This window comes from Convolutriloba macropyga, chromosome 11, assembly GCF_964194025.1.
Source record: "Convolutriloba macropyga chromosome 11, txConMacr16.3, whole genome shotgun sequence".
In the NCBI taxonomy this organism is placed as follows: Eukaryota; Metazoa; Xenacoelomorpha; order Acoela; family Convolutidae; genus Convolutriloba; species Convolutriloba macropyga.
In genome coordinates, this window is record NC_134478.1 from 54,890,530 (window position 1) to 54,912,707 (window position 22,178).

The 22,178-nt window shown below is 38.0% G+C and overlaps 3 protein-coding genes across 4 annotated transcripts in view; all 3 read left to right on the plus strand.

The window, feature by feature from the left end:
* The window catches only part of LOC142349958 (uncharacterized), a 14,474-nt gene extending 6,873 nt beyond the window's left edge, over positions 1-7,601 (plus strand). Inside the window, exon 2 of the mRNA XM_075401826.1 lies at positions 6,352-7,601. Within this exon, the coding sequence (XP_075257941.1) occupies positions 6,352-7,532 (1,181 nt within the window). The 3' untranslated portion in view covers positions 7,533-7,601. The remainder of the gene's footprint in view (positions 1-6,351) is intronic.
* A 1,183-nt stretch (positions 7,602-8,784) lies between these two features.
* LOC142349341 (protein LTV1 homolog) lies at positions 8,785-10,729 on the plus strand. Its single transcript, XM_075400821.1, has 2 exons — positions 8,785-9,133; positions 9,512-10,729. Exons 1-2 carry the CDS (start codon positions 8,788-8,790, stop codon positions 10,720-10,722), a joined length of 1,557 nt encoding a protein of 518 aa, XP_075256936.1. The 5' UTR covers positions 8,785-8,787; the 3' UTR covers positions 10,723-10,729.
* Positions 10,730-10,732: 3 nt separating this feature from the next.
* LOC142349340 (SHC-transforming protein 1-like) overlaps positions 10,733-22,178 on the plus strand; it is a 35,677-nt gene continuing 24,231 nt past the window's right edge. The window contains exons 1-3 of one of the 2 annotated variants that reach the window (XM_075400819.1): positions 10,733-11,510; positions 17,201-17,314; positions 20,158-20,187. In XM_075400819.1, coding sequence (XP_075256934.1) covers positions 11,255-11,510; positions 17,201-17,314; positions 20,158-20,187 — 400 coding nt within the window. In that variant the 5' untranslated portion in view covers positions 10,733-11,254. The remainder of the gene's footprint in view (positions 11,511-17,200; positions 17,315-20,157; positions 20,188-22,178) is intronic. The other variant, XM_075400820.1, reaches the window with a different exon arrangement.

A 22,178-nucleotide genomic window follows, 5' to 3' on the forward strand; every position in this document is an offset into this window, starting at 1 on the left:
CCTGAAAACACGTTGATGGTGGTTGACCCCTCAATAAGGAGCCTCCTGTTGACCACATTGTGTGCGACCCCTCAATAAGGAGCCTCCTGTACAGATCATTATCTTAATACCAAATTAATTGCTTTCCAGTTTGGCTGCAGATTTTTTGTCAGGTCACTTTTCCCTGTTCATATTTGATTCTGGTCGGATAATTGTTTTTATTCTTATACACGTAAAACATTGGCCTTCTCTTGGTTTTTTACAATTCAAAGAATTTGAATAGTATTAGGGCGCTGTCTTTTTTTTAAGATCTGTTCAAACATTTTCATGATTTTTGAAGTCAAATTGGAGTAGTGATTTTGGTCACGCCGAAACAGGAAATGAAGTGGAAAAGCGAGTGCTTTTGCGGCGTGTAATTTTTCCACTCGAATTTTAGAATAGAGTGAGAAATTGGTGTTTGAACATAAATTCGCTTTCTCGCTAGTGGTTTTCTGTTCCATGCGGCAATTTCACTTGGATTTTTCTGTTTCGATTTTTTTGATCGATTTTTCTAAATGGTTTTCTCAGTCCATTCATAGTCCGTTCTAGGCCTGGTTTTTTGTTTGAACCAAATTTAATTTTCTCGTTACTGGTGTTTTTGTTCACATGCGGCATTTTGGCATTGATTTTCAGTTTTTTTTTTAAATTTTTTTTATCAGAATTTTTTTGAAAATAGTATTCCCAATTCACTCATAGTCCCTTCTAGGTCTAGTTTTTGTTTAGTCAATGAAAATTCTTTGAATTATACGTCAGGACTTGTCCTGCTATGTTTTTACTGAATCAAAAATTTATCGCTTTACCGTACTTCAGATTGTTCAACATTTTGCGTGAAATCTTCTGCAGTCTAGTTAGACTCTTCTCTCATTCTGCCAAAAAGTGTTTTTAGACAGCACTTGTTGCTCAGCAAAGCAATTTAAAATGAACAGAGTCAGTATCAAAAACGAAATCATAAATAGAAACGGGATAAGCTTACAGAAAGCTTTCGGATAATAATTTTGAATCCATGTCTGGTGTTAAAATTTCCATGTTTTCCAACTCTATCACAATCTTCTGATCGAAGGCAGTGTTTTCAATTCGAGCTTTTTTTCAGTGTGTTAATTTTTTGATCAATGTGATTTTGATAAGCTGATTCATGACATTTAGCCAGACATTTACATTACTGTAGCCGTAAGGAGAGAAAGGTGTGTTCATTTAACATCGTATGAATTAATTTTGGCCTCCCAGGTTTTCTGCAAGCAAGCCTCGAGCTTGGAAATTCAGCCTCGACTAAAACCAATGCAATACAGGCTGCGTGATTTGCGAACAATTTTCCGTATGTTGTACTGAATTTTTTTCTGTTTTTAGTCTGCCTACGATAAATTGACTAAATCTGAGTAGTTTGTAAGAACAGCAAGTGGTAAATCACTCTAGTCTGTAATTACAATATCAATATTATTTTCTAATAGACTGTTCGGAGAGTGTAATAGTGTGCATAACCTCAAGGTGAACTATTTAATTTTACTACAAGGTGCCCCCTCCCATTGGTTAAGTGCGCAAGCAACACAAAACCGCCGGTCATTATTCTCCAGACCTTCGAGGTTGGCATAGATCAAGAAGGATGACTCCCGCTAGGGGGCGTTGGAGCCGCAATGTGGGGCCCCTCCATACGGGTTAGAGGTACTTCGGGCCATAGGGCCTCTAGTCCCTTTTTCACCAATCGGGCAGTTCTTGGTGTACGACCTTCTGTATTTGGTCGAGCAGTGGTTCTGAACACTTTTGATGAGCGTATATGTCCTGGGACATAGTGGGCACTGAAATTCCGCCTCATCGTCTTGTTGTCTCAGTGTGTTCCCACTCAGTTCAGTGCTCTGTGGTTCTGCTGTTAATTCCTCAGTGACATTATCACCTTCAACTATTGTACACTGAGGGTGCGCCTTTTCCATGTGGTCAAGACACCATCTGCTTTGCTTGTATGTCGTTTTGCATCCCGTGGCTGGACATACCATTGGCGCATTTGTGGGTTTATTTGCTTGGAAAGGAGTCATATCCAATCCTTCGCCACTTCCAGAGTGGTCGTTTCTCAGATGTTTACGCATCTCTTTTATTGTTGCAAAGTGCCTTGCAAAGTTTCCAATCTCACAAGCAACAATTTACTCTCTCATGCCCACTGATTTTACTTGAGTATTTACGTTCAACGAATACTCTACTTTTGATGGATTTCTTATCCATTCTTCCGTATCTCTTACACACAGTCTCTCTAGATCAAGTTTGAGTGCACGCATCCAATACGTCTTCCTCCTTTTTGTTGAGCTCATCGTCTTGCAGCTTCTTGAGACTCAGCCAAAGCTTCGCTCTTCTTACTGCGAGTTCTATCTTGATGTCTCTCAGAGGGACTTTCAGTGCAAGGACTTCAGATGTGTAAGTTTTCTTGATGCATGTCTTAAGGACCATGCGACGGGCTTTGTTGAGAACAGCACCCATTTTGTTGATGTCCTTCTCTCGCGCTATGGCTGTTTCCAGCCCATACAGCAGTACTGGCCTAACACACATTTCAATTAGCTGACATTTAATTCTCATTGTGAGAGTAGAGCTGACTAGCGCAGGTCTCATTTTTACGATAGCTATTCTAGCTTTAGTGCAGTTACTCTTTACAGCGGCCTCAATATCAGATTGGCCATTAAGTATTGAACCCAGATACTTAAACTCAGTGATTTCTTTCAGTCTTTTGCCCTGGAGGGTGACATTACATGCTTTTTCCATGTTTAATGTCATTACTTCTGTCTTTGGAAATGAATTTTCTATGCCGGCTTTTTCCACCTCCAGGCTGAGTTTATTCAATTTGCTCTGCGCTTGCTGCTCACTTTTTGCTAGTATCACTAAGTCATCTGCATACGCAAGATGATATTTTTGGGCTAGACTCCTTTTGCAGACAATATCAAATATTAAGCTAAATATTTGTGGACCGATGACACATCCTTGTCTGACCCCTCTTTCTAATTTGAATTTGATCTTTGAGTCTAGTTCCCCCTTGAGCATTTTCATGTATTTGCCATATTAGGCTTCTGAGGGGTTTTCAACTTCGAAAGCTTTCAGATCTCATCATGGCATCTCTATCAACCGAGTCAAAAGCTTTGACAAGGTCGATGAAGACCATCACTAACTCTTCTCTAGATTCTCTAGAGTCTTGATTGACCTCTCTCAATCCCCAGATTGCTTGCAGAGTGCTTCTTCCCTTTCTGAGGCAAAAATGAAACTTGTCCAGTTTGTGATCTGTTCTTGATTCAACTCTGTTTCTGATAATTTTGCATAGAAGCTTTCCTTCGGCTTCAAACATAAATAAGGACCGATAGTTGTTCGGGTCTGTCTTCATTCCTTTCTTGAACAAACTAAAGACTTTCGCGTCCTTATATTCCTGGGGTACTTTCGTTCTTTCTGTCCAGATGCTTTGATACACTTTTGTGAGAAGAGGACTCAACTCCTTCTCAAGCGCTTTCAGCATTTCTGGAACAATGCCACTCTTTCCAGGTGTTTTCCCAGATTTCAGGGTTCTTAAGGTTGTTTTAACCTCGGCCTCGTTGGGCTCTTTACAGAAGTCTTCAGAACTATTCGGTTCCTTCGAGAGGGCTTCTAGCACCGTGGCATTTTGAGTCAGTCGTTGCTTGAACAGCTTCTGATAATGTTCTTGAAACTGACTTTTGCTGGGGCCGCTCATTTTCTTGTTACACTCGAACCAGGTTACCCTGTAAGTTCGGAACGTCTCTTTCAAGATTTTATAGGCCATTCTAGTTTCATTATCATCAAGCTGTTTTTCAAACCTTTTAAGGTTTGTCTCGACTGCTCTTTCTTTGCATTCAGAGATGATTCTTTTCACTTCTCTGTTCAATTGATCTCGTTCTATCTTTCTGCTCTCTGATCTCTCAGAAAGGTACAGCTTATGCGCTGACTTTCTCTTTCGAAGTGTTTCCACTTCGCTCGGCGTTAGCTGAGCAGCCCAGCAGTCACTTTTTATCAACAGCGTCTCTTCTGCGAGCTCATGATTGTTGATTACTTCTGTTAACACATCAGTTACAGTGTTAACTTTTCTAAGATTCATGATCTTAGTTCTGAGAGCATGTTTCAGTTTTTCAAGCTCTACTCTGAGATGTTTTGCTGCCGACAACTTCGTCAGTGCATAATCTTTCAGAGACAGCTCCTTGGTTCTCGGATGTCTCCATGTGCACTTCCGCACATCAGTCTTCAAGAAGAAAGTATTTTCAACTCTCAACTTTAGTTCAGTGACAAATTCAGCAAGGATCAAACCATTCCGGCTACTCTCGTTTCTTGCTGCTGCCTTCCCGATCTGTCTTTGCAGATGGTCATTCAGATCTAGGCCAATCGCTGCATTAAGGTCTCCCAAAATGAGCATCTTTTCATAATAGATCTGGTCTGAACTCCGAGTGCATTCCGCCAATTCCTTTAAGTATGCTGCATACTCACTTTCATCAGCATTTTCAGTCGGGGAATAGGTAGCAACCAATTTCAATCTTGCACCCGCTGTTTCGTTGAACGCTTTAATATTTTGAGTGAGCACGGAGATGACTCTCTCATTCCAAAGTGACTTGCACAGTGAGTGGTGAAGGCCCTACTATCCTCTTCCGATAGTCACCATGGCCGTGAGAACTGGTTAAGGTCCTCGAGTCGCTCCCTTTCGCAGTCTGATCTTTCTTTAATCCATTTTTAGCTTTGGTGTCTCGCCAAGGTGGCTTGCTAGACCAATCCAGGGCAACCCTCCCTCTTTATCCGGGCTTGGGACCGGCTATTGGCTTTTAGAGGGGTGCCCTCGACGCGCTGTTACCCCCTCTATTTGGAAGTGCCCTAAGCACAGTTACCTTCCATCACCAATAGGCTGAGGTTACTACAAGGTAAACTATTTCACACCTCAAGGTAAACTGTTTCACACTAACATAATTTGCAGACTCAGCTTATCTGAGTCTCGAGTTCGAATATTTAAATTGGCCAAGAATTCGTTGTCCATGGAGTTATATCTTTTTATCGCTCTCTGTCGGTTTCCCTAGATTGCCGTCAATTTTTTTTACTTTTTGATGATAGTGCAGCTTTCTAACCACTTGCCAAGTAGTAATGTTTTTAAAATCCCTTTATTGGCGTTGTTTTTAGGATTTTCTCGATGTCTTTCAAAAAAACATAAAAATTAACATAAAGCTATGAAATAGTTACTTCATTTTCTGCGTTTTGTTTCTGTTTGGTACCTCGCATTCCTCCTGTAAAAGTTACTGACAAGTGCTTATTCTTCTTGAATCACACGCCTTTGCTCAGAACTGAGACTCATAAAAAGTTTCAAGCAGGAAATTGTTTGTTGACACTCTTGTTTTTTTGGTCCATTTTATTTTCGGAAGAAATCAGAAAATGTTCACTCGGTGTAAAATTAGCAATTTAATTTTACAAGTAATTTGAATAATAGAAAATGATTTCCGTTTCTTAATTAATTGGTCTGTCAATTTTTATGCGGTTTTTTTTACGCGAGACCATTTTTTGTCTGACCCTTTTGACTTTCCGTATTGAAAACTGGATGAACAGGTAACGCCCGGAGGGAATTAAGTTCTCTTAGAGCTTCGTCTTACTAAACTAAGTAGGCAAACTGTTCTGGAGACAAGTTTTTGATGTGAAGGATGGTTCGTGTAGTTTGACCCCTCCTCTCTCGCTGCACCCCCTCACCACTGCAGGCCCCCTTCCCTACTTCACCCCGTGGCCCCACATCAACACTCCACCCACAATTATTATCCGCTGCACATCGTTGCATCCGTAATCCAGAACTGACTATTTTTTTCTTCTGGCCATTGTACTGTCCCTAATAAACGGATAAACAGGTGGATGCTGCTTAGCGGTTCTCTTAAAGCATTGCATCTTACTAGTCTATAAGTATGTGATTCATTGAAACTGTTGAGACATAAATTCTTTGCGTGCAATCCCCCCTCAACCCCAGTCCCACACATGCGCCCACATTCCACTCCACCGCTTTCCATCTGACCCCGCGAGCTCGAGCCCCCCACCCACATAGCTACTTCCAGCGGCAACCCCTCGTCGGTCTTTTTAGAGCAGTTTATCGCAGGTTATTGGTTATGTTATCATTCATCTCAAATGTGCTAATTTATTTAAATTTTTCAGGCATTCTCCGAGCAAAGTTTTTTTTGCTTTTGATAAAGCGAATTATTCATGGATTTTTTTCAGTCGATATTTCGAAGAACTAGAACGCCCTCCCCCATGTGTTCTAATTTGAGGCATCCTAAGAATATATGTTCAATTTTGTTTTTGAAAAATAAGTTTGGAAGATTGGAAAAGCCTTTCCATTCATTTTAGACCAAACAGAAATCCCAAACGGCACCTCAGAACCCATTCTGTGTGAAAAATGTGGCAGACAGTTTGAGAACAGAACTATGAAATTAAGACACGACGAGTATTTCCATTCCGAAAACACGCCTATAAAAACCCAGCCAGAGTTTGTCAACGGCAACACATCAACAACTGGTCATCAATTGAACATATCAGATTTGCGTAAAAAGCTATCGCCCTCATTCGATAAACAGATCTCGGATGTTAAAAAACAGAAAAATGATGGAATGCAATGTCAACAATGTACAAAGTGGTTTGCCCGTGCTGAAGAGCTGAAAAGTCATTTACTGTTGAGCTGTCCGAATATGATTCATAGCAAAAAACCCACTTCGGTTGAAAAGCCGTTTGAACCTACCCAATCGAAGAGATTTGGTGCTACTAATTTAAAATGCGATTTCTGCGATAATGAATATAAATTTGAACGAACAAAACAGAAACATATGCAGCGGTACCATGCTGACAAATTGATAGCACCGAAAGTTAATTCTGTCAGTAAAATTTTTAATTGTGAGCAGTGCCACCGTATGTATAGTGACGAGAATAGTTTGAAACGACACATAGAAGCTATCCACCCTTCTGAGCCAGAAATGCCAACGGAATCGCAACGTCAAAGTCTTTCGGATTCCCAACCAGTGAACAAAAAGCGACGGGAACCGCCAGATGACAAAAAAAGTAAACAACCGGATTTACAGTTAAATGTTACCCAAAAATCAACTATTTCTAGTTCTACGAAAACTCTGAGTTTAGAAAATGAAAACAGTGAAGATGCTAATGATAATATTTCTATCTACTGTGACGAAGATAACATGCAATGTCTTATTTGTCTATTAAAGCATCCGAATCTTGAGCTGCTCAGAAATCATATTCGAACAGAACATGCTGCAGTATCGCCGGTTGAAAGCGAGAAAGCAATTGAAAACTCAAACGAAGGTACTGAAGAAGTCGAAGGTGTTATAGGCATACAATTCCCGTCATTTGATTGGACGGGCGATTTTGAAGTTGATAACGAGCCAGCCAATGAACATCAAGTTAATGGTCAAGTTTGTTTTGAATGCCGAATTTGTGACAAGACTTTTAATAACAAATTGGAGTTTGACTGTCATGTTGCTCTGCCTCATAAAATTGCAATTAGAACTGCGGTAGATTAGCTTTTATTTTTGTTTTTGAATCAAAATAATATGACATTTGGTGTTGAATTGTCGTGAAATTGGTATTTATTTCAACTTTTGAAATACCCGGAAATAGTTTTTGGACCCTTTCCATCTGCCCCCCCCCCTCCCTCATTACTCCAATACGTCATACTTCCCCGGTTTCAGAGCACGAGGCATTACAAAGTAAAATATTATATTTAGCTGTGGCCCGTGTGCCCTGGGTTGAGGATATGTACCCACTAAGCACGCGCGGGGGGGGGGGGGGGCAACGGAAAAGATCCAATTTTTCTGATATTTGTGCTAAAATTTGTCCTCCTTTCGTGTTCTGCATGTTAGAAATTATAATTGTTTCTCCTTTCTATAATAATTTTAAGGAGTAATTGATAAATTAAAACTATCTGATGAACGGATCTGTTTTTTTCCTTCGTCGGCAAAGTTTTTGGATTTAAAGCGGTTCTTTAAACAAAATTTAATGTATGTGCCGCTTGCGTTCCAGTTGTTTTTTGGCCTCAACAAACGGTAGTGTACAAGACATGGATCAGCCCTCCCCCAACTATTTGCAACCCCCCCCCCCCGCCCCCCGAAGTAAGTGTCATATTCATAATGATTTACTATGTAATGACACGTGCTCTGTAGCGGGAGGTCGGGGGGGGGGGGGGGTGGGGGGTTAGACGGACGGAAAGATGCCAAATCATAACAGCTAATTCATGTATAAATAGTTGCATAGCTGGTTATACAAAAAGTGTAATCGGATGTTTTTAAATAGAGCAATAAAAAAAATAGGGATCATGTGGGGGAAAATATATCTATGGCTTGTAGGCTTGTATTAAAAAATGCAATCTAATCCCCTCACTTTATCTACAGTATATTCATACTGCTCGCATGCCTGATTACATGAATTAGAAGGCCAGGGTTTATCATCCGTTGCGGCTGATGAGGAACATTTTCAGATCACATAAATACTCATTTTTGAGCTCAAGATTTAGAGAGCAACCAAATATAAATTGTACGTATAATAACCTTGATAAGAAGCTTAACCTCGTCAACTTAAACTGAGCTAGAGAGATTGATGCTTGAGGAATAAGAAAAAAACGAGAGATAGGGTTATAGGAAACACCTAAGATCAAGATAGTAAGGTCAGTTGGTGAAGCCTGCTCGTAATGCTGGATCGAATCCAGTACTGGTCAATTTAAACCGTAATTCTGCCTTCCTAGAACGCTGAATTAAAATGGATACTACTTTTCAGGCAGAAATGGGCAAGAAAAAGAGATATATTGACAAAAATAAAAGTGTCTCTTTTCATCTCGTGGACAGACCCCACGATGATCCAACTGGCTTCGATTCCAACAACGTCCGAGTTTGGCATCAAGCAGGTCCTGGATCTCAAAGGCCAGTCTTTGACCAGGCTTCCCAACGCCGAAGGGAGGAACAGAAAGCTTGTGGGATTTACTTTGACGATGATTATGATTATATGAAACACCTGAGAGATCGTTTTGGAGTCGAAACGGAAACTGACTTGACTGATGTTCCTCTCTGGGAAAATATTGAAGCTGGACAATTTGATGACGTTGTCAGTGTAAAAAGTGGCAAGAGCAGAGGTAAGATGTCTTTTGTTCGGAATCGACAATTTTTTTCCTGGGAATGTTATTCTGGAAGCTCCCAAAATTGGTAATTTTAGTTACAAAAGGGTATAGTTGAGACAATTGCTCGACCCTGACTCAGACTCTATTGCACTCGAAACGCTCTCTGATCAGACCATCTCTAACCGCTGATTAGACATCGGCCAGACTATTGTCCAGGCTTCTGTGCGCTCGTAAACTTTTCCAGACGTTGTAATTTGATCGCAGGTGTGCGCTCAATTATGGTCTGATCACAGTTGACATCGGTCTGGGACCTCGACCAGGGTAGTACTATGAGATGCCACAATTTGAGTCTTTTCTTTTGATGCCTACTTTAAACGCTTTGCAGTGTTTCAGGAGGGAGAAGCAAGAAGAGCGATCTTTTCTGTGAAGCCGACTTTCCATCCCTGATTGGAGATGGTGACGGTTTTGAAACATCATTTGCAGTGGCAGTTGAAAACCAGTCAGATTACAACGTAATGGCTGCTGTTTCCCAGGAGAAACCAGGACCTCATTGGGACAAAGACATTGCAGCTACGATGGATGATGAGTTCAAAGATTTCTGCGATGATCTTGAAGACGATTTTGTAGCTCTTGCTGGAGGAATCTGTGATGATGATTATGACGAAGATTTTCCTGAATTAGGAGCTGCTGGTGATTATGACGCCGATGATGATGATGAGCAAAATTACGATGATGCCGATGACGATAAATCGCTGACCAGAGAGGGTGGTCGTGAGAATGATTGGAGGGATGTGTTGGCCGAAACTGAAGACCAACACACCGACCTTCCATTACTCGAAGAACGAGAACGGTTTCTAAACGCAGAACGACCGAATTATCTCGAGTCCAAATCACAGAAATCTCGGTTCACCGAATACTCGCTGACGTCATCAGCCATTCCGAGAAGCGAGTGCCAAACTGACCTTGACGACCATTTTGAGACCATGTATGGCGAATATGATGACCTTGAAGTTGGGGGTCTTGACCATGAAGGTGTCCAAGGTCACATAACGATTGACCATCCTTCTATTTTACGTGTTCTAGGACTTGACGAAGAGAATTCAACAGCGAACGACAAGAGTCAAGGTATGGATGATCCTGAAATGAGGATAACAATTGAAGACATGACACTCAGGGATCAAGAAAGCGCCTCAGACGTTGACTCAGACGATTTGTTCCCAGAACCCCCTCCCAAACCCGAATTCGACTGCGAGTCTATATTGTCAACTTATTCAAACATTTACAACCGACCGAAGGTCATCACAGCCGAAAAGAAAGTGCAGTTAGACCAATCAGGTGTGCCCAAGTTAGACAAAGAATACCCACCCCCGAAACTTCCAAATCCAGAAGACGACGAAATGGACAGACTCAAGTGGATCCCGCCTAATGTTAGAAGGCGAGATGAAACAAAAGAGGAAACGAGAGCTAGGCAGAGAATTCAGAAAGAAGAACAAAGATTGCGAAGAATTGAGAAAAAGAACAACAAACTTGCCTTTAAAATGGAAGAAATCAGACAGCAAAGAGCTGATATTAACAAGCAACGAAGTAGTGGATTTAAGTATTAGGCTTCAATTCGTTTTTTTTTTTCATGAGCAAGTTAGCATTTGAGCTATTCAAGGCTATCGATGTACGTAAAATTTGAACGTTTTAAGGTGGCTTAGCATCACTAATAGACAGAACCAGTGCAGATCTTGAACTATAAGTTTGGAACCAACTTGATCTCAAAGAAACACACATTTTTCCCTTAACAAAACATATGATGTCAATAATATATTTTAGTCGTGTACGTCAAGCTAAGACAGTTCGAAGACACTTCGAGAACGTAATTAAAGAAGAACGTAACAAAGGTGATGTAATATTGGATCGTTGACTTAAAATTGACCAGCTTTAATCGTAGTACTGCTGAATTAACTGGCCCAAAAAGCTGACACTCATCTGTAATAATTAACGGACATCTCTAAATTAATTGCCTTTATTTCTTTTCAGTGTATATGTGAAGCCATCTTGTAATGTAGCTTTCAAATATACCACCACTAATACAATGAGCAGCAATTACAATGAAGCAGAATTCTCAAAATTGACCTGTCCACGAGACTGATGAGTCCGTCTCAGGCCACTACCGGCTTCGGCCCAAATATGAACATGTTCAACCAACATCATCTTAGTCAACAGCAGCAACAAATGGCATTACAGCAAGCGGGGGGAGTGGCCATAGGTTGGAACCAGACTAGTGGGTCACTCTCTGCCAAACCCGCATCTGGCTGGCTTCATCCGGATGAGTCCCTGCTTGGTGATGGGGTACGATTCCACGTAAACTATGTGGGTTGCGTCAAAATCAAAGAGAGTATGCGAAGTACGTATTTCTGAGCTTGATTTTGAATCTGTTCTCTCGATAAAAAGACGTATGTCCTGTCACTGTATCACACCTCTAACATATGATTAACAGCTGTGTTAAACTAATACTTTCTTAGAAATCTTAAAGGTACGCGTGTAAAGAAAAGTGATGAGGAACCTGACAGTTATCGACCCCTATTGCTCCACCACACCATGTAATAGGGGTAAGGAACATTATACCAGTCTGACTTTTTTGTTGAGTAAATTTTGGTCGGTGGATATCTGTTGCGAAGAGATACTTGAAACACGTACGTGCAAGTTTTAAAATGCCAGATCTTAACAGTGTCAGACTTAAGAATGCCAGATCTTCTATTATACAGTGCCAGATCTTAAGGTACCCAAACAAGTAAAAACGTGCCTTTCATTTCAATGTACAGTTGTTGCATAGAGCCCCACTAAATGAGCTCGTGTCAATCGGGATCTTTTCGGTTTGTACCACCCCCACCAGCTTAGTGAATGATTATTTTCTCTACCCCTCAGACGCACGTGCTATATTTCATCAATGATTTATGTAATGGCACGTGCTACCTAACTGGGGGGATGCATAACGTATTGGGGGGAGGGGAAACGGAAAAGATCCGCCGATCGAAGTTCCATAGAATTCAGGATACAAATTTTATTCCACTTCAAGCAGTTCTCCAGAGTTTTTCCAGCCATTGACGTTTTTCGCAGGTCGTTTTTGTCAATGCTGTATCCTCGTCTGCCATCTTTTAGGAAAATTCAATCGGATAAAATGCATTATATACTATAGCAGAAATGGGATCTCTTCCGTTTGTGCACCACCCGCCAGTACGTTATGCTACCCAAGTTACAGAGCTTGTGCTATTATAGGGTGAATCACTTTTTAAAAAAATACGTTTGGGGTTGCAAATAATATGCACCCTCTATGCTTGGGGAGCACAAATCGAAAACATCCCAAATTTATTCAAAGGTCAAAAATGGTTCATCAAAAGAATTTCACCAGGAAAAGAAAAAGGCTGATTGTCTGCAAAAGTGATTTTCCTGTTTTTTTTTGCAAAAATTAGCATCTATTCGTTTCCCCCCAAATCACCTTCAACCTAACCTCCAAAATGGTGTTAAGCTTGCTGGCATGAGAGTGTAATTATATTGTGTGTGCATAACTATAATCACTAATAGGATGGGGGGATTTAGATCCTCAAAGTTCTTTTGGCAATGAACAATTGTAGTCACTTTTGCAAGCAAAGTGTTTTTTTGATTTAACTTGCACAACGCGTGTTTCAAAAAGGTTACGTGACTCTGCTCAAGTCACTTTGAAACTGGCAGAAATCTCAAACCGCTGCGCGGTGCTCGATTAATGCCGACTTTTCAGTGAATTCATCAGTCAGGTAACCTATACAAAAGTACCCTAAATAAAACTTTGAAAAATCGAATCGATTTTCGGGGAGACATTTCTGTAACCGATATTTTGAGTCTTAATGTTTTCAAAGGTGACTGTCTTTTACGTCACCTTTTCTCGTATTACGAGTACCATAAAACTGGCCAAAATTTTGTTATATAATAGATTTCTGTAACCTAATATAACGGCTTATAGTTGAAACAGTTTACCCTGACTCTAAGAAAATCGACTAATAGGCCAACAGATTTGATTATTCTGTAACAAAAAAGTCGATTGAAATCAAGTATAACTCTTTAAACTGAATAACCTATAACACATATTCACATGTTTCGTAAATGTTGAAAAATTAAAACTCCTTGATCCAAACTCTGGTTCCTTAAATGATTCCTGCATCATAGTTGATATCATCCAACTTTGGGACTTAATCAGTAAACTTTTGCTCTAATGTATTTTTGCTCAAATCAGGGCTTCTCAGACTAGAGACATCATCAGGACATTTCAAGCTGGATTTGTGCCAGAAATAGGTCTTTTCAGACCACATTTGATTTACAGACAGGAAAAGTCAGGCTGGATTTTGGCCAGAATGAGGGATCTTCAGAGCAGATCCCAGACACAATCCGGACACTTCATTTCTTCTAAGTAACAATATCAATGCTCAGCATATTGGCGTTTTTAAGTAACAAATCCACCCGAATCAGTCTGAGTTTTAGTCTGAATGCTCAAGCTCTTGTCAGCTTTAAGTAATGAATTAATCTTAATCCGTCTGTAACAATCTGAATGCTCAGCATATTGGAATTTTCAATAATTCCAGCTGAATCCGTCTCAGTTTCTGTCCGAATGCTCAAGCTCTTGGCGGCTTTAAGTAATGAGCTCACCTGAATCCGTCTCATTAACAATCAATGCTCAGCATATTGGCGGTTTTAAGTAATCAATCCACATCAATCCGTCTCTGTTACAGTCTGAATGCCCAAGCTCTTGGCGGCTTTAAGTAATGAATTCACCTGGATCCGTCTCAGTTAGAATCTGAATGCTCATCATTTTGGAGGTTTTAATAAATCCACTTAAATCCGTCTCAGTTACGGTCCGAATGCTCAAGCTCTCGGCAGCTTGAAGTAATGTGCTCACCTGAATCCGTCTCATTAACAATCAATGCTCTGCATATTGGCGGTTTTAAGTAATCAATCCACATGAATCCGTCTCTGTTAGTCTGAATGCCCAAGCTCTTGGCGGCTGTAAGTAATGAATTCACCTGGATCCGTCTGTTAGAATCTGAATGCTCATCATATTGGAGGTTTTAATAAATCCACTTAAATCCGTCTCAGTTACGGTCCGAATGCTCAAGCTCTTGGCGGCTTTAAGTAATGAGTTCACCTGAATCCGTCTCAGTGAAAATCTGATTGCTCAGCATATTGTCGGTTTTAAGTAATACATCCACCTGAATCCGTCTGTTACAGTCTGAATGCCCAAGTTCTTGGCAGCGTTTTGTAATGAATTCACCTGAATCCGTCTCAGTAACAATCTAAATGCTCAGCATATTGGTGGTTTGAAGTAATAAATCCACCTGAATCCGTCTCAGTAATAGTCAGAGTGCTCAGGATCTTGGCGACTTTAAATAATGAATTCACCTGAATACTTCTCAGTAACAATTTGAATGCTCAGCATATTGATGGGTATAAATAATAAAGCCACCTGAATCCGTCTCAGTAACAGTTTGAATGCTCAGGTTCTTAGTGGTTTTACGTTATGAATCCGCCTGAATCCGTCTCCGTGACAATCGGAATGCTCAGGATCTTGGCTGTTTTGAATAATGAATCCACCTAGATCCAACATGTTACACGTTTAAAGAACGATTAATGGATATGTCACATGGTGTTTTGGCTGAAAATATAAAGAAATTAGTTTGTTTTGCTAAACTGTTTTTTTTCAGCCAGATTATAGCATTGCCTGTAATGTTTCTATATCTGTTTTGTATAGCGAATGTGGTACCTATGAAGTACTTCAGATATCCTGCTCGTTATTCTTACTGGGTTCGTTTATAATCTTTTTCCAATTATTAATGCAATTTCCTAGTTTACCTGAACTCAAAAAAGGTTTTTAATGAAAGTTTTCTTCAAGAGGAGATAATCAGCAACATGTCTTTGACGGTGTTATATAAGAAAAATTGCATTTAATTGATTTTCTTCATAATTATTGTACAAGTATTTAGAAAATTAATTCCCATAGTTCTGTTTTTCTACCATGTGCTCAGCCGAAAACAACATTTCGAAGCTGTTTTCAAGCCTGTGATTTTCACATTAAGTCATCATTATGTCTTATTTCATCATTATAGTGATTTTAACAGCCCAGTTTAAGAAGTTTAACTTTTTTTGCAACTACCATTTTTTTTCTCATGACTGCTTTCCAATTGAAATTTTCTGGGTGGCTTTGAGGTGGAATTAAACGAATACTAAGTATGTCCCGTACCAGTCCCCAGGACGCACTTAAATTTATACTGTTCCATTACTTATTATACTGTTCCATTACATTATGCTTATAATGTTCCATTACTTATTATAAGTCATGAAGGAGCTCAAATTTATACTTTCATTTAAGTGTCAAGTATTTCGTCTGTGTTAAGGGGAGTTTTTACTGGTTGTAATTATTAAATGGCCTCGAACGAAGTTTGAAGCACTTATTGCAAACTTGTCTGTTTCAATGATTTGCTTTTAAGTTTTCGCTTGACCGTTTGCGCTTTTGTTCAACTTTCACTCTTTAGTTCTCCATTTTTGTCTGTTTGTTTTCATCTTTTGTCTCAAGATTATTTGTTCTTTATTCTCAAATTTGTCGAACCGACCAAATTTGTCGAACTGACCACACTTATTGCCAATCTTGCACGTTTATTATGAAGATAAATTTTTGTAGGAGGAGACTTGAATGCCAGTCTTTAAAAAACCTGATGTAGAAGTGAATTTTTTGTCAGCGCAAAAAATTTTTTTGGTTGTAATCAGACAATTTTTTCCCTAACTCTTGAAGTTTAAAATAATCATCTCTTTCTCAGCCAGTTAAATCAGTGTCAAATGATTCATTGTGGTCAAAAATTTCTTGAAAAAATGAGGAAATTATTTTAGCTTTTTAACTTCGTCAATCTTTCTTCAAACAAGAGCGAAACGAAAAATTTGATCTGATGATTAAGTGTGTCTAAATGACTAAATCTTGAAAAACAACTGGCAGTTATAGATTTCCATCAATTTTTGTGATTTGTCGGAAATAAAATTGACAGTTACAGAAGTTTTCAGTTACATTCCAAATATAAACTATTGTATTTTTCCACATCAATTTTTTCCTTGAAAATACATCTTTAGGTCAGCGCTCAGAACTATTTTTCTGAGAATTTCAGCTGTTTGGGTTCCGAATTTCATAGAAACAGGTTTTAGTTGAATGTTTTTCTTTAAAGATATTATCTGCGTAGTTGTCCCAGTATTCCTAGCCTGTGAATGGCGGCTGTTGTGGAACTCTTTCGTATAAGTGAAATTGAATGTATTTCGATATGTTTTAAAGTTTTCCAAACGGCTGTTCATATAAACGAAAAATAATAAAAAAACGGAATTCGGAAAAGGAATTTATTTTTTGATTATCCTCTATCATTTTTTTTAACGAAGTGCAATCTTGCTGTCGGATTCCAAAATGTCTGGTATGTGACAGGTTCGAGCATTGTACGGACTTACATTAATTTTTCTCCGTCTCTCTTAAATTCTTCACGCCGGTTGAAAAAAAGGAAGGCTTCTAAGTTATTAAGTAGCTAAGATTGTGAAATCTGCAAAAATTCTGTTGATTGCAGAGAATTTCAAAGTTATATGGAAACTTATAAAGCAAGTTTTCTAATTTTTCTAAAAATGTTTGTTTTATCCAGGCTTTAAAATGTTTTGCTTTTGTAAATGGCTGTTTCGGTAATTTTTATATCGGTTGCTAATAGAAAATTCATTGCACTGGTAAAGTGGTGCAGCTTTGGAAATTGAAAAAAAAAATAGTTAAATTGAGCGAACATTTGTATCTGTTTGAGGTTAATTAAGATTTAGATCTTTTCATGTTGTAGATCCTGTTGTAGATTATTAGATCGTTTCCCCTAGATTATTAGGGGTTTTTTTATTTGCAACCCCAAGTGTACGTGCCAGATTTTAACAATGATTTACTATTTAATGGTACATGCTCTTTAACTGGGGGTTGATAACTTACTTATGGGGACTAACGGATTCGAAGAGCGACAAATTATCTTGCTGATGTTCGGATTAAATGATGCTGTTTTCTGTTTGCAGACCTGGACTTTGACAAGCGGACTCTGCTTGCGAGAGAAGCCATCTGCCAAGTGGTACATTTCACACATTACAAAAGACTTATCAACTGGACTCCCAACGAGAACCTTCAGAAAGGTCAGTTGACAAACTTCTTGCAATTAAAATTAAAATGATCTTGATTGTAACGGTCATTATTAAAGTCACTTATAATGGTGATTTAGGATCACGTCATGTCTAATCTGGGTGACATTCTACAGCACATTACTTCAATCGATGCTATAAATTCAAAAGTGCTTGCTTAAGAATTCCCTCGCTCGTTTAAAATTTCCCTGGCATAGTTTTACAAATTTAACATTAATTAAACGAGGAGGCGCGGTAATGTACTTTTGCACATAATATTCCGAACCCGTTCATACGCAGTCTTGGCTAAATTATCTCGCAAATTAAGCATAGATGCGGAACTTTTAAAATGAAACACAGCAATTTATGCTTTTTAATTTAAAACTTGGTAAATTCTCAAATCAGGACAGACTTGTAAACAACTGAAGTTGATCCCTGTTCTTGTTTTATTTCACAAGAATTGATAACAATTGAACTGTGGAAACTATTTGATTGAAATGAAAGGAAATCAAGTCAATTAAATTTTTCAGCCATAAAAAATGTAATAAACAACATATTTTTTGCCAAGCAACAAAAAACGATGTACTGAATTCAGGTTCTATCCAATATTTAAATTATATTGCAAACCGCAATGGCTTTCGAGTAACACTGACTTTCTCTAAAATATCAAGATGGGGTACTTCTTTCTAATTTCGATTTGATTTTCCATTCTCACTTTAGATATAACAATTTGGTGCAGAAGTCATTTTTTTTGTGAAGTAAATCATATATGCTGAACAAAGTTAATCAGAGAAATGACCTGAAAACCGAAATAATGCAGTTACAAATATCCTCAGGCACACAGATTTACTTGCTCTTCGGTTGAAGTAACTGAAAAAAGTCGCTCTATCGTTCCTTGACGCGTGATCAGATATGGGGAAGATAACTAATTAAAAAGAGCTGGACAGGTCCTAAATTACAATCCAAAGAAAAAAATTAAACCAATGACGACTATACCATCCGTATTTGCGCTGTAACAAAACCCTTCGACAGTGAACAAAGTATAAAACCCTACAACGCGAAAATAAACAAAATGCAAAAAAAAAACATTCGAAAACAAATGACTTGAAAGTTATCAAAGTCAATTTTAATTTATGAGTTTCACACTACGCGTCTTTACGAAGCAGTGCAGTGCCAAAAATGACCGAAAAAGGACAAAATGACATGTGGAAAAATTGAAAACTGTTTGAAAATAAGGTGGTGTGAAACTTAATTGAACACTAAGCACTGTATTGAAATCCTTCATACCAGGGCAGCTAAAATCCTCCATTACAAGGTTAAAAAGAAAGAATTTATTTATCTGGGTTCAAGTAACATATTAAATGAATAACTAAGTTATAAATTTAAATATCAAATGAGACCCGGAAAGGACAGATAACGGGACAATATAGTCCACAAGACTTCTGCCCTGGTGGCTTAATGCAATATCAATTTGATCAATTAAAGGAAAATGAAAGAAAAAAAATATATATAAAAAAAGAAGGCAGCAAACGTTGTTTTCTGATTCTGCTAAGCAACAGAATGGTTAAAAGAACAGCAAGGCAATTGAATATCAACAAATGAAGTGAGAATTCTGTTATCACAAAGTGTTCGAAAATAAATGGTGTCGCAGTAAAGAACATGAGCTACCAACTGAAAGCAGTAATTAAGTTTAACGAGCTCGTTCAATTAAAGTTTTGAGAACGAATAATTTCAGTCAGAGAAAACATTAGCTATGAACCGAAATTGATGCATAATCAAAATGCATCACCTGACCAAAGTGGACAGAACAAACATTTCACATGTGGAAAAAAGAAAAATACTGATGAAATATGATTCATAATCTGTAGATTTGTTATACTGATAACCACCGTTATGCTAACCAAGTTAATTGTCATTATAAATAAATATAATCAAAATTTCACAAATGAAAAAAAGTTCAATTATGGTTCTTTAGGAAGCCAATGAAATCTGTCTGAATCGAGACTGAGTGAAATAACGATAAGTTAAAAAAAATCTTGACCAAGTGAAAAAATAAACGAAAACTCGTGGTGCCAAAGCAATCAAGCCATAAGTCATTATATAGAACATTATATAGCTTCTCTGGGGCCGGAGATGGAACCGGTCAATGTTGAGTCTAAAGGACAAGACAACAGCAGTGCAAAAAGTAGGAGAAAAAGTATAATTTCAAATCTTACAAAAAAAAACTGCAAGTCATAAGAAGCATTTGCCGATATCCTAGAAGGCCGTATTGGTTCTTATAGACACCAAGACAGCGTCAATAGGACTGGTCATTAAAGGAAATATAGCACAACAAAAAGAAAAAAGGAACGAAAAACTGAAATTTACAAACTTTTTTGACTGACACATTGTGAAAAAGCAGTTCTACACGACGTGTCTTTCTAATGATAACACTCACAACTCGACGATAAATATTTGGGCGGCCAAATTTGACTAATTAAAAAAGCAATCGAGCATATAGTTACTCCCCCCATACGTGGGATCGGAACAATTGTAAGAAGCTTCACGCTATTTATTACGAAATATGAGGTTGCTGATCTCTTGAATTAAAAATATGCGCATTACTTGAGACTAAAAATTTTAGAAGGTGGAGTCGCTTCTGTAGAAAGTATTGCGAACATCATAATTGTGCATTATAGAATTAGATCTTATCATCCTCTAACCGACAAAAATATCCTTTTCGTCAGGCATCTTCAGCGAAAGTTAATCAGGTTATATTAGGTTTATAGATCAAAAGCTGGTGATAATGAGACAGTCCATTTCTATCGAAAAAGAAGACCAGTTTCTAACTATGAAAATAATTCGGGGCTTTTCTCTAGGGTTGGGTGCATTATCATCGCTAGCTCTTGGTAAGTGGCTGCGATAATTGGTTTCATTTCTGGAAATATTTCAATTATCATCTGATTCGTAAAATCGCGTATTGTTATCAATCCATATTTCACTTCTTGTTGGTCCTTCTTTTCACCCGAATCATTTCACCGGCCATATTTTTACAAATATTTTCACACCAAAACCCTTCTCCAAATCTTACGAATCGATTTTGAGTATTAGTCTTCTCATCTCTTCAACTGAACATACGTATCCCTTATTAATAGGCGCGAAGTGATAGCGAAGCTTTTGTTATTGGTCTCACCTTGGTTTTTTTACAGTCCAAAGAATTATGATTGCATCGGGGCGCGGATTTTTTTTTAAAGAACTGTTCACATTTTGCGACTTTTTGTTGTCAATGAGAAGTAAAATTGTAGTAGTGACCTTAGTCACGTTTGCGTGGAAAAAAGGAAGTTTTTAATACGAAGTTCAAAGGTCAATGGGTAGCAAATTGATGTTAACTTTTATGCTATGTCCTTAACGATAGGTATTTTGCGCGCACATAATCTCCTTAATTATAGCTACGTACGATGTGCTTTCTAATTAGGCTCACACAAACCTATTTAATGAGTTGGTAGCGTTTGGTCTTTATGCTTATCAGAATGCAATTTCGTAAAATTTTAGTGAATTGAGTTTTTCCCGAATTTGCTCATCCATTTGTCTGATTGCTTAACGTCAAAACTTACTGGTCACCTTGGTTTGTTTTCTAATGTGGCAGAAGGAAACCTATTTAAAGTTTTGTGTTTTTTTGATTTAATCACTCTGTATTCTGATGAAATTTAGTGAGTTATTTATTTTTTGGTATCTGTTGTTTTTTTGGTTGTCTCATAACTTAGTCTCAATACGGACATGTCCCATTGTATTATTAATAACCCGTACCTAAAGCTCAGTAACAACCAGGTCTGATTCAGAACAATTTCAGAGATTTTTCAAGTTTTAGTACTGGTTCAGAAGAATTTCAGAACCAACTGCAACGCGATTTCTGATTTTTTCTGAATCAGAGCAAAATTCAGACAAAATATTCAGTATTTTTCTTAATCAGAAGATAATTCAGAATTAATCACTGAATTAGCTCTGAATCAGACAAATTCAGTGCAAAATGTGACCTGAATCAGACTCTGACTCAGTACTGAATTTGCTTTAGAGTTAGGTACGGGAAAGCATAGGTGAAATGATTTAATGTTTTTCAATTTTGATAGCTGATGGTTTTTAAACTGGCCATGTGGTTTTCATGTTATTAAAAGTTTGCTTTTTTTGCAACAAGTAAATTAAAATTATAACCATACGGTTAAATATACATGAAACAAAAAATACTTCAAATCATTCAAACAAAATAAAGTAATAAAAATAAGCATCAACAAATTTCTTAAAGAATCACATTATAAAATTTTCTTCGGATTGTTTTCTTCCTAAAAATAACTTCTGCTAATTACGTTATCGTTAAATTGTGTTATATGTTTAGAGATTTCAGTATATAGTAAAGCAGTTTAATGATTTTGACGGCAGAAAAAATTTTCAGTGTGAAGTTCGATCGGAAAATAATCTCAGAATGTGAATTCAATTTCAGTCTTCAAAGTTTTTTATCTCTGGTCTGTGTGGTCTTGGGTAACTAGGAATTTCAGCTGGCTATATCGCGGCTATTATCCTGCAATCTGTCCGCTATGTTTTTGAATGATAATTGTGCCAATTATACAAGGAATTAAAAGCGGGGTGAAATGATAACGGGGTAGAATAATCGAGGTTAAGTCATAGTGGGGTCAAACAGATAATGGAGAAAAAGCGGGACATCCATTTTGTTGTATACAATAATCGACCGTGCTCATTTTTGTTGATTTTTGTTGACATTTTCTGCTAGAACTTTGAATTATGCGAGTTTACTGTATTTGTATTTGACGGGTCAGATGTTCATCATAACTCTTAAAACTTCATTAATTCATTCCAATTAATTTGACCAAAATTGATTTTAACAAAT